The sequence below is a fragment of the Rutidosis leptorrhynchoides genome, chromosome 6 (assembly GCF_046630445.1).
Source record: "Rutidosis leptorrhynchoides isolate AG116_Rl617_1_P2 chromosome 6, CSIRO_AGI_Rlap_v1, whole genome shotgun sequence".
NCBI lineage: Eukaryota > Viridiplantae > Streptophyta > Magnoliopsida > Asterales > Asteraceae > Rutidosis > Rutidosis leptorrhynchoides.
Window position 1 is genome coordinate 433,087,960 of NC_092338.1, and position 13,154 is coordinate 433,101,113.

The 13,154-nt window shown below is 33.2% G+C and overlaps 1 protein-coding gene across 1 annotated transcript; it reads right to left on the minus strand.

The window, feature by feature from the left end:
• Positions 1-3,390: 3,390 nt before the first annotated feature.
• LOC139853188 (serine carboxypeptidase-like 51) lies at positions 3,391-12,675 on the minus strand (the record flags this gene model as incomplete). The annotated part of the gene is made up of 13 exons (XM_071842569.1): positions 3,391-3,456; positions 3,598-3,733; positions 3,839-3,891; positions 3,978-4,028; positions 10,080-10,149; positions 10,235-10,431; positions 10,726-10,831; positions 10,919-10,986; positions 11,083-11,126; positions 11,311-11,551; positions 11,654-11,761; positions 12,369-12,463; positions 12,543-12,675. Coding segments are annotated over 13 exons (1,368 nt in total), but the record flags the coding sequence as incomplete, so codon positions are not given.
• Positions 12,676-13,154: the final 479 nt, after the last annotated feature.

Genomic DNA, 13,154 nt, shown 5'->3' on the forward strand with positions numbered 1-13,154 from the left:
CCTTCTTCAACATTGTGATTTGTGGGATTGTATGGTGTTTGAATTTTATAATTTTGTGGATTATTATTTCTTTGTCCACGACCACTACCACCACGACCACGAACACCACCACGACCATTACCATAAGGGTGATTTCGAACATAGTTATGATTTTTATTATTGTTATGGTAATTTACATGATGATGGTTTTGGTCAATATGGCCACGACCTTGTCCACGCCCTCGTCCATGTGCATTTCTTCTTTTATTATTATTATTATTGTTAATAACATTAGCTTCAGGAAATGCTAGCGCACCGGTAGGACGAGATTCTTGATTTTTCATCAGTAATTCTTTATTAACTTCTGCAACTAGAAGATAAGTTTGAAGTTTGGAAAAAGTTTTATAATTCTGCAATCTTAAATTTTCTTGCACAGTTATGTTTGTAGAATGCATTGTGGAGAAAGTTTTCTCCATTATATCAGCATCACTTATTTCTTGACCACAGAATTGAAGCTTTGAATGGATCTTGAACATGGCCGAGCTGTATTCACTTACCTTTTTGAAATCTTGGAACCTTAGATTTCTCCATTCTTCCCTCGCAGCTGGGAGTAATATTTCCTTTTGATTATCGAATCTACTCTTGATACTTTTCCATAAAATATGTGGATCTTTGATAGTGAGAAACATATGTTTTAAAGTGGTATCAATATGTTTGCGAATAAAAGCAATTGATTTTAATTTATCTTGATTGGAACAAGTATTATTTTCTTTTAAAGTTTCTAGAATACCCAATGATCCAAGATGTATTTCTACGTCCATAACCCATGATGTGTAGTTTGTTCCCGATACGTCTAAGGCATCAAACTCAAGCTTTGATAAGTTTGACATTTTCTATTTTCAGAAAGATGAACAACATAAATCATAATCATAATCATAATCATAATCAAATTTTTTTTTTTTATAGACAAATAACAACATGAAATTAGAATTAGTTTAGATTCATAAGTAGCAAACAAAGGAATAATGGTATGATTACAAATAATAAAACCATAAGGGAAGGATAGAATATAGGTTCATATTATATTATTAATAATATTATTATAATATATATTAAGTTATAATATATATTATTATAATATATTTTTCTTATTTTAACTTTTAAGATTTACTTTTAATAAAAATACAAACTACTTTTTCTTATTTTAACTTTTAAGATTTACTTTTAATAAAAATACAAACTACTTTTTCTTATTTTAACTTTTAAGATTTACTTTTAATAAAAATACAAACTACTTTTTCTTATTTTAACTTTTAAGATTTACTTTTAATAAAAATACAAACTACTTTTTTTCTTATTTTAACTTTTAAGATTTACTTTTAATAAAAATACAACTACTTTTTCTTATTTTAACTATTAAGATTTACTTTTAATAAAAATACAAACTACTTTTTCTTATTTTAACTTTTAAGATTTACTTTTAATAAAAATACAAACTACTTTTTCTTATTTTAACTTTTAAAATTTACTTTTAATAAAAATACAAACTACTTTTTCTTATTTTAACTTTTAAGATTATAAATTTAAGAATAAACATTAGTATGCATGAAATAAATAATGATTAATTGCATAAGTAATCATAAATGTTAGATAACATATAAAGACCTCATCGTATTCGTATTGATCGGAATTAATCTTGACCCATGGTACCGTGTTGTCAAATGACGTGTTGCGTACATAAAGTACCGTGTTGTCAAATGACGTGTTGCGTACAATCATGAGGTCTTATTAACATAAATATAAATGTTAGTGAAGTTAATAAGAGTTAGATTACAGAAAATATAATTCAGGCGGTATAACCGACCATATATAACTTAAATAACATAAATATAAATGTTAGTGAAGTTAATAAGAGTTAGATTACAGAAAATATAATTCATGCGGTATAACCGACCATATATAACTTAAATAACATAAATATAAATGTTAGTGAAGTTAATAAAAGTTAGATTACAGAAATATAATTCAGGCGGTATAACCGACCATATATAACTTAAATAACATAAATATAAATGTTAGTGAAGTTAATAAAAGTTAGATAATCTCTTACCTTGATTAGTGACGTGTGCTTGCTTAGATAAACCTTGATTATACGGAGCACTTCGTGCTGATAACGTGTTATAATTCAGTAGGCTTATAACTACCTTTAGTGGCCTAGTTCTTGACTGTAGACTAATAAGTATATAGAGAGAATATGAGAGAATATAAGAGAATATGAGAGAATATATTTAGTGTGTGTTTTATAAACTAATAACACACATATTTATACTCAAAAAATCTACTATACAATATCTATAATAATAATAAAATTAACATCCAATTTAACTTTTATAACACACCTAAATTTTTAACGGACTTTTATATCTTCGTGGGACTCGAGTTGGGTTTAACCGACATAACCGTTGAACACGAATTTTTTTTTACGAACTAAATGCAATAAATTATATTCGAAACGAAGTCCCGGCGCGAAACGAGGGCTCCTCTACTAGTTTCATCTATAGCTTGTTGATATTCATGTTTAGAGGCGACAATTTCAGCCCATTTATATACTGTTTATGCTTGATAACGAGTCAAACAGGTTAATTTTTAAAAGGGACTGAAAATGAGAAGAGGTCAAATGTGTCGAAAATCACCATACGTGTATGTAAATGCTTATAACGTCGTTTTTATAACACACTTATATTTCTAAATTATTATGATAATTTTAGTCACACAAGTTTTATAAAGGGACAAAAAGGTGTTGGTGGGTCGTCCCAACCCGACTATTACCTGTTTTGATTAACAAAAGGATTCATTATAACTTTTTACCCAACACATCTATTTGTTAAGTAGGTCAAGGGATGAGCAAAAGTAATATAGTCTACAAATCATATAGCTTTGTTTATGTTGTATGCACCTGTAGATACCGTCCTGGACCAGCACAAAAGACTTTAAGGATGCTTTGAAGAAAGCTGGATTGGCATGAATTTACTTATATGTCCCTGTTTAAATTCACCACCCCATCATTTTGTAGATGACATGCACTGAAAGTTTGCTGATACATAAACCTAGCAATGCATTATGCGTCTGACGTTAAGATGACGTGTCATCTGTCAAGAAATTTTTTGTTGGTCAATCTGCAAATGAAAAAAGATGTCTAGACAAAGGCTTAGATCAGTATGGCTGCAGCTGTTTTTTGTTATGTTGATAACAGTAGCAGAATAGGATTTGGGATGGGCAGGACTCATAACATCATCATTAATATATATAAGCTTTCTCAAAATCCCTTTTATTGAATTATTAAAGTTTTGAGTTTAAACTATATCTGATTAAACAAACCAAATCAACTGATCAACAATACATCGTGAGTCATTAAGCTGGCGAGTTCACCACACTAGTCAGCATCTTTAGAGTAACACAAGGCTGATCAACCGGAACCTAAAACAGTAAAAAACCACAATTTAGTGATAAAGATTGCAACCATAAGTCCATAACCCAACCAATTTCCAGTAATAGTTATGGCAATGGTTTCTACATTACGACATTGAATCAACAATGATCAGAAGATAAGATACTTACAAAATGACCAGCTCCAAGAATCCAATAAAATGCAAAGTTCTTATATGATCTAACAAATGCTTTTGTAGCAGTGTCATCTTCACCACATAATAGTGGTTTACGACCTAAGTTCAAAAATGCTGATAAACCATCCCACCTGAACAATAGAAAGAACCCATATTATATATAGTTGAATATACACATATCGTTACTGAAACCCGAAACAAAATAATACTCCGTATGACCGTATATGATTAGTTACTTGAGTTTATTGATCCATGCTTCTGTCCCCTTGGTTGAACATATTAGATCAATCTATCATGAAAAACAAGTTGCAGAATATGTAATTAGTCAAATGTAAAAAATTTATATGTAATTCCAAATAGGAAAAAGTTACATACCTGGCCATTGTATATAGTAATATTTACTCCTTTTGACAAAAGCTCATCAACCTGAAAAACCATTTGAATTATCCGTCAGGTTAGGTTTCAGTTTTGAAAATTTCCAGTTCCTATTAAAAAAGTTTAGTTATTTCAATATATATATACATTCACATTTATAATTAAACGTAGAATTTCTATTGTGAGAATTCGATCAGTTCTGAGTAGAGTCAGTTTGAGAATGAAAAATTCCAAATAATAATTTGGTACATTAGGTTCAAATCGAACCCCAATCCATGACTATTACTGGAATTTATATTTTGATTTGTCCAAGATTCATTATAATACATTATTAATACTGAATACTCTGTTGGAGGTTTTATTGAAATTTCGTGTATGGTAAAATAATCGATAGCCGGATAAATCACTGAATCGTGGTATCACTTTCCGAAAGTAATTATTCGACCCTTATTGCCTGGGTTACACGAATATCACTTTGGGATAAGACAGAGATTAGTTCTTGTTATTGGCAATAAACAAGAACTCTTTTGCATAAGAGTATTAAGGTGTTTTTGTGTGTTTTTTCTCATGAATAATAGTCCATATTTATATTTGTAGGCACCCAAAAACAATTATTATTCCACGATGGAGATGTTTCACCTACTTCACGATAGAGATGTTTCACTAACTCCACGATGGAGATGTTTCACTAACTCCACGATGGAGATGCTTCACTAACTCCACGATGGAGATGTTTCACCTACTCCGCGATGAAGATGTTTCACCAACTTTTTAACAGCAAAAGTGGGTGCATGAATAATACTTCCGTAATCACTCAAATTTGCGATAATGGAAAACCACTTTCAGGTCCGGGTGATCTATCACTTAATGGGTGTACACTCCGTACCTCCTAACCCATTTATAAGTGTAGATTAAATCCCTCAATTACACTAAATTTCCAACAATCTTCCCCAATTTAGTGCAATTCGTTTCATGAGAATTAAACAAATTAAAACAAAAACTCATGCATAAATGAAAATATCTTGAAGATTGAATTTTCACCTTAATACATTACACATTCTAAATATTCGAGAATCGGAGTGTTCTAAGAATTGAACCCTTCAACCCATTTGAATAACTGAAAATAATATACACATAGGTTATCAAATACTCTAAAGTTATCCTGACACTTTACAAGTCATGTGTCCATATCCTTTCATGAATGTATCTAAAACAAAAGTTCAAGCTTTGTTAAAGCGGCAAAACTTCACATTCACATAGGTACTTCATTTCAGTCATGCACCTGCTCATGCACTTTTTCAAATGAACTATTAAGAAGCTAGACTTCAACCTCAGCTTCAGCAGGTCCGAGTACATATCTTACCTTGGGATGATATAAAAATTATGTACTCCAAATTTCTAAGTATAAGCCTTCCACATTGAATTCAGCTTCTGATTTTCATCAAAAGGGAATTGGGTATCTTATAATTAGAAATTTATGTGGACTTTAAACCCATCCCCATAGCAGACTTGTCAACCAAGTCTCTTGCCAATCTCTTCGTCAAGTGATCAGCTAAATTCTGTTGTGACCTCACGAACACTATAGAAATCACCCCATTCATGATAAGTTCACGAATCATGCTATGTCTGACACCTAAGTGTCTAGACTTTCCATTGTACATCTGGCTATAAGCCTTTCCCAATGTCGCAACACTATCACAATGAATAGACATGAGTGCTATAGGTTTATGCCATAATGGTATCTCATGGATCAAGTTTCTAAGCCATTCTGCTTCTTTACCAGCAGCAGCTAAAGCAACAAACTCAGATTCCATCGTTGAGTTGGTAATACATGTCTGCTTCTTAGAAGCCCATGAAATAGCACCTCCCCCAAGCAAGAACACCCAACCACTCGTTGAAGAATGATCTTCAATATTGGTTATCCAACTCGCATCAGAATATCCTTCTATTACCGAAAGAAATCCATTGTAAGATAAACTATAGTCCATAGTTTTCTTCAAGTACTTCAGTACCCGCCTAATTGCTTGCCAGTGATGAGTACTAGGATTACTAGTATATATACTCAGTTTTCCCACTGCAAAAGCAATATCCGGCCTTGTACAAGTCATGGCGTACATCAAACAGCCAATCACCGGAGAATACTCAAGTTGTGAGACAGCTTCACCTTGATTAGGCATAAACTTCTCACTTGGATCCACAGGAGTACATTCAAAATAATTAAACTTTTTCAACACCTTCTCAATATAATGAGATTGACAAATCGAAATTCCTTTACTTTCACGTTTGATTCTAATGCCAAGGATAACGTCAGCCTCCCCCATATCTTTCATGGAGAATTTTGATGACAAAAATTCTTTTGTTAAATCAACCTGACTTTGGTCAGTCCCAAAGATTAACATGTCATCAACATATAGACAAATTATAACTCCTTTATCAGAATCATCAAATTTACTATATACACATTTATCTGCTTGGTTTAATTTAAAACCACTAGATAAAACCACTTCATCAAACTTCTGATGTCATTGCTTAGGTGCTTGTTTCAAACCATATAAGGACTTCACAAGTTTGCACAGCTTGCCTTCATTTCCTGGCATGACAAAACCCTGAGGTTGGTTCATATAAACCTCCTCATCCAAATCACCATTCAAGAATGCTGTCTTCACATCCATCTGGTGAATAACCTGATTGTGAATTGTAGCCAAAGCAATCAGCAGTCTAATGGTAGTGATACGTGCCACAGGAGCATAAGTATCAAAATAGTCAATTCCAGACTTTTGTCTAAAGCCTTGAATGACTAACCTTGCCTTGAACTTTTCAATAGTTCCATCCACCTTCATCTTCTTTTTGAAGATCCATTTGCAACCCAAAGGTTTGCAACCAGGAGGTAGATCAGCTAACACCCAAGTGTTATTGCCCATGATGGAATCCATCTCATCATTAATTGCCTCTTTCCAGAATGCAACATCCTGAGACCTCATTGCTTCATCATATGTTTTGGGATCATCATCAACATTGAAACAATACGAATATTGGGTAGAAACATCATCCCTGGAACCTTCAACTAAGTATAGTTGAAAATATGGTCCAAATGATTTAGGTTTCCTTTCTCTTTTGCTTTTCCGAAGCTCAAGTGACTGATCAACAGCCTTTTCAGAGACTTCATCATTACAATCCTTGTTGATTCCATTGTTACTTGGAATCATATTCTTTGGTCTATGTATAGATGAAAATCGATTTTCATCAAAGATTGCATCCCTTGAATCAATCACAGAATTGATTGAGACAAACTCATTAGGCTCTATTACATAGAACCTATATGCCTTGAAATGTTCAACATATCCAACATATATGCAATCTATACCTCTTTCACCTAAACTTTTCTTCTTGGGATCAGGCATTCTTACGACCGCCCTACAACCCCATACCCGAAGATAATTCAAGTTAGGTTTCCTTTTATTCCAAAGTTCATAAGGTGTAATCCTGTTTCTTTTGTTAGGAACTCTATTAAGCAAATAACAAGCTGTTAACATAGCTTCCCCTCCAAATTCTTCACTTAAACCCGAATAGGATAACATGGAATTAACCATTTCCTTGAGGACCCTATTCTTCCTTTCAGATATACCATTTTGTTTTGGAGTATAAGGAACTGTGGTCTCATGGATAATACCAACGGATTGAAAATACGATTGGTCAATGTATTCACCTCCCCTATCCGTTCTAAGTCTTTTAATCAAAACATTTTGTTGTAATTCTATTTCAGTTTTAAATATTTTAAATTTATCTAATGCTTCATCCTTAGTATGTAACAAATAAACATAGCAAAACCTAGAAGCATCATCAATAAAAGTCACACAATATTTCTTGTTTCCTAAAGTAGGAGTAGCATGCAAATCACATAAATCACTATGTATTAATTCCAAAATTTCAGTATCACGATGTACATTTTGAAATGGTTTCTTAGTGATCTTTGTTAACATACACGTTTTACACTTTTCATTGTTCATGTCAAAGGCGGGTATTAATCCATCTTTAGACATATCTTGCATTCTTTTAAAGTGTACATGTCCTAGTCTAGCATGCCAAAGTGTAGAATTATTTATGCTAGAAGTAGATATAAAAGCAAAATTAACATTCAAGTGATTAATGTTAAGTCTAAACATTCTATTGCATAAATAACCAAAACCAACAAACATACCATGTTTTGACAAAACAAACTTATCAGATTCAATCACTTGTTTATAACCACAACAATTTAACACACTACTGGAAATCAAATTTTTCCTTATTTGTGGTACATGCAAAACATCAAACAAACAAACAATTTTTCCAGAACTAAAACACAAATCCACACTTCCACGTCCATGAACAGAGGCTGTTGACTCATTTCCCATATGAAGAATTGATCCATCAGTCACGAACTCGTAAGTCTTGAACCAAAATCTATCCTTGCATACGTGGGTGGTAGCTCTCGAGTCAACCCACCACGCGACATCATCATCCTGCACAAAATAAGCCTCAGATATATATGAAACATAATAATTCTTATTTGAATTATTAAATATATTCTGACCTTTTGAGTTGTGGTTGTTTAAACCATTTCCCGAACCGCTTGTGCTAGATCCTTTGGCATTATTATTACTAAAAATAACCTTGCAATCGCTTTTCATGTGTCCAGTTTTACCACACTTTCAACAAGTCAATTTAGACTTCTTATTCGGATTAGCCTTGTTATAACCTTGATGTTTACGTTTGCCCTTTTTGTCATTATTACCAGTGAACTTTTTATGTTCCACCATATTGACAACAGACGTACTAGCAACTTCGTTGCTCTTTGGCTTGTCATTATCCTGCAACCTGAGGGATTCCTCAATACGCAGATGACTACCTAACTCAACAAGAGTTAACTCCTCCTTCTTATATTTCAAAGAATGTTTAAATTCTTTCCAAGATGGAGGTAGTTTATCAATTATGCTTGAGACTTTAATAGACTCATCCATATTCATTTTATCTGGTGTGAATTGACCAAGTATACAAATGAGCTCGTTGTATTGTTCCAAGACCGGTCTAGAATCGACCATCTTGTAATTATTAAAATTACTTACAAGGAACTTTTTACTAGAAGCATCCTCAGACATATACTTGGTTTCTAAACAGTCTCATAGTTCTTTAGCAGATTCAACATTTTGGTAAATATCAAAAAGGGAATCAGCCATACCATTGAGGATTAAACCTCTAGCGATGTAGTCATCGTTCTCCCACTTGCACCTTTTCCGAATTTGTTCAACAGTGGCATCATCACCATGATCTTCAGGAATTGGTGTGCTGAGTACGTACACCACACTCTTGCTGCTCAGAAAGAAGTGCATCTTCTTTTGCCATCTCCTAAAATCAATTCCCTCAAACTTATCAAGTTTGGAGAAATTCACCGTCATGTGTTTCATCGTAGCCGCCATCGATTATAACAGATAATTACTTTCGATTGTTGGAAACTTTTAACGTTATAACAAGGGTAAAATAATCAATGACCGGATAAATCACTGAATCGTGGTATCACTTTCCGAAAGTAATTATTCGACCCTTATTACCTGGGTTACACGAATATCACTTTTGGATAAGACAGAGATTAGTTCTTGTTATTGGCAATAAACAAGAACTCTTTTGCATAAGAGTATTAAGGTGTTTTTGTGTGTTTTTTTCTCATGAATAATAGTCCATATTTATAGGCACCCAAAAACAAGTATTATTTCACGATTGAGATGTTTCACCTACTCCACGATGGAGATGTTTCACTAACTCCACGATGGAGATGCTTCACCTACTCCGCGATGGAGATGTTTCACCTACTCCGCGATGGAGATGTTTCACCAACTTTTTAACAGCAAAAGTGGGTGCATGAATAATACTTCCGTAATCACTCAAATTTGTGATAATGGAAAACCACTTTCGGGTCCAGGTAATCTATCACTTAATGGGTGTACACTCCGTACCTCCTAATCCATTTACAAGTGTAGATTAAATCCCTCAATTACACTAAATTTCCAACATACTCCTCACCATAATTATCAATTACAAATACTATTTTTGAGTTTTAAAGTTTACCTCTGCAATTCTTGGCTTCATAAAGTCACCTGCCATGGAGTCAAATACATTGTTAGCTTGTCCTCCCCATCTACAACACATTAATATCGTTAATACCACACATATAGCAATAATACACGTAAAAAAATAATTTTTTGTTGGTTTCGGGAGCTTACGATACATTTTCTGGAATGATCTTGAGCTTCTGTCTAATTGGACCATTCATTACAGAGTCAAGATCGGGCTTATCAGCAGCCATGATCCAGGTATATTCTTTCTTTCCTATTCGTCTTAATGTATTTGTTGTTCTTAATGTATTTGTTGTCGCGATATTTGGATCATTATCCCCATCCAACATGAAGTTGTAAAAATCCTAAAACATCCACCGTTACATGTCTTTACTAGCTTATAGCTTATGTTAAACAAAAGAAACAACTACTCCCTATATGATAATTTCAAGTTTTCGAACAAATGGTGTCTTTGGCCTAGCATTATGTGATGAATTATTATTAGGCAGTGGTTATGGGTTCATGCTTCAGGGTAGGCAATGTGTAAATATTATGTGGTCAGATGGTGTGATGTAAAAAAAAATTTCTAGAAAAATATTATAATTAATTTTAAATATTCACCCACCATGTATATTTTTGATATTAACCCCTTAACGTACCACGCCGTTACTGCTATTATAAATGGTGTCCTCAAGGTCACCCCATGAATCGGTTGCTTCTGTGTACCGACCATCAGCGATTTGTTGTTTAATCTTCAGTGCTAAACTGCATAAAAACACCCAAGTATCAAACCTTTTTCGTGACACTTATACATGTTTATAGATTCCACAATCGTATAAGGTTTAGGCAAACCTATTGGATTTGTTTAAACCAACGTCGTCAATTCTTGACACATCTTTAAGTAAAGGACCCCATGAAAGCTACAACCATTACATAATTAGGATCATCTGAATAGCTTAAGTCTTAAGATACACTAAACACTTGTTATTCGGACAGACAAAATGAGTATGACTTACCACATAATCTTCAGGTGAAATCCAACTATCGCCCAAAGCAACTCCTTCAGTGTCAAATTACAAAGAAAGTTTATAAAATATATGCCTAATTTGATTATTTAAGATTCTAAACATTACATTTGACTCTTCGGAAAACCGAACTTAAGCAAAACAATTTCAAATATATAAGTTTTGGTTATTTTTGGTAAAAATATCAAGATTTACGCGATGAAATTAGTATGTATATACCTCCAAGTTGAAGCTTGAGTTCGCCTTTCTCGATAGCTTCTAGAGCAGAAAGCCCAAGGGTGACTGCAAATTTCCCTCCATAAGATTCAGCAATAAAGTAAACTGGACTTTGTTGAAGGGTTTTGTTTCCATTATAGATTTGTTTCAACAATGTAGTTAAATCGGTTGCTGCTTCTACATCAGTTTTTACATACAAGCTGTCATCCTCAACATAACTAAAGCCAGTTCCAACTGGACCATCCTGGAATTGTAAATGAACATGTCAATTATGACCTGAATAAGCATCGTCTTTATTAGATATTGAGTTCTAGATTGGTTGGCTCATATAAGGCTCGAAGAGTACCACAAACAAGAGGTCGGCCTTCTGAAGCCATGTTGAGTTTCGCGGCTTCATGTAAATATCCAACGGCCCAATTTCTCCAAAATTTCCAAACCCAACTCCAGAACCACTCTGCATAAAATAAAATGAACATTAATGACGTCAATTAGTAGTGATTGAGCAACTACTCATTTATAGCTTATTGCTAGTGGCGAATTTAGGAACAAAACTCAATAGATGCTGAATTATTTTTTCAAAGCTAATTATATTTGAAGGGTATTTTAGTAATTTTAAAAATATATGAATTCTTATTGTTAAAGTTAGTTGTGTCCTACACTATTGAAATATACTTTGTAAAATGAAATTTCATACTAGTGGTGTTGCGGGATCCATTGAGCACTATGTAGGTTCATCCCTGTTTATTTCAATTGAAATTAGGAGAGGCAAGGTTATATTGTTTCAAACTTTAATCCGTGGTTATCTATAGAAATCAACCAATAATAAACGGTTGGCCATGCTGACGTGACCTGTCTAGTCACGTCTAAATGACCATCATGAAGGAAAAACTACATAAGAACAAATTGGATGTAAATTAATTTAGTACATAGTGAAAGCAACTATTGGACTTTTGGTGACAACTAACTTTTAGGTAGTAGCATATATCAACTCCAAGTCACATATTGCAAGTATAGTTGCTAAAAATCTAAAAATAGCTTACACCATCTATTTAAGTACTTACAGGGCCTCCTTGAAGCCATAGAATCGTAGGCCATGGTTTGGATGGATCTTCAACTCGGTTAGGACTTTTGTATAGCCAGTAAAACATATGTGCTCCTAAATCACGGACAAAAAAATACTAACAATGAATCTAACAATGTAATTAGACAAAAAAAAGCACACACAAAAAACGTACGAGGGCGAACTTCAATGTATCCCCATTCTTCGGATCCATCGGCAGTTCCTCCATACGTATTACCAGCTAAAGTAACGGAAGAAACAATGGATAAAACACAAAGAGTAATTATAAGGCCTTTCATGGTGATTATATTCAATTTGAAATAAAGTTAATATAATAGAGAACGTATGTTGATATAAATAGCATAAGAGCATGAAATATATACAAAATGTTATCTGCTTTGTCTGTAGCTAACAAAACAAGATACGAAACAAACAAAGTTGGATGATGAATACAAGAAAAGAATGAGTTATAATGCACATAAACAATTAAACTTGGAAGCTTTTGTTGTTTTGCTTGTTTGAACTTATTTTTGATGAATTTTTCAACAGGTCACTCGTCAACATCATTTTTGTAAGGGTGCGAACCAAAATTTCACATCAGATATGAAACAAAACAAATGTATGCATATAAGTCTAAAGAAAAACTCTCTCTACTACCAATTGATTTTAGAAGAAAGATGGCTCTTGAACTACTTGAGCTCTAGCTTGCATTGAACATATTATAAAGATTGTTTACTAAACAAGCTTTAGCTCGAACATGTTCATGAACCTAAATGAGTTTTTCCGT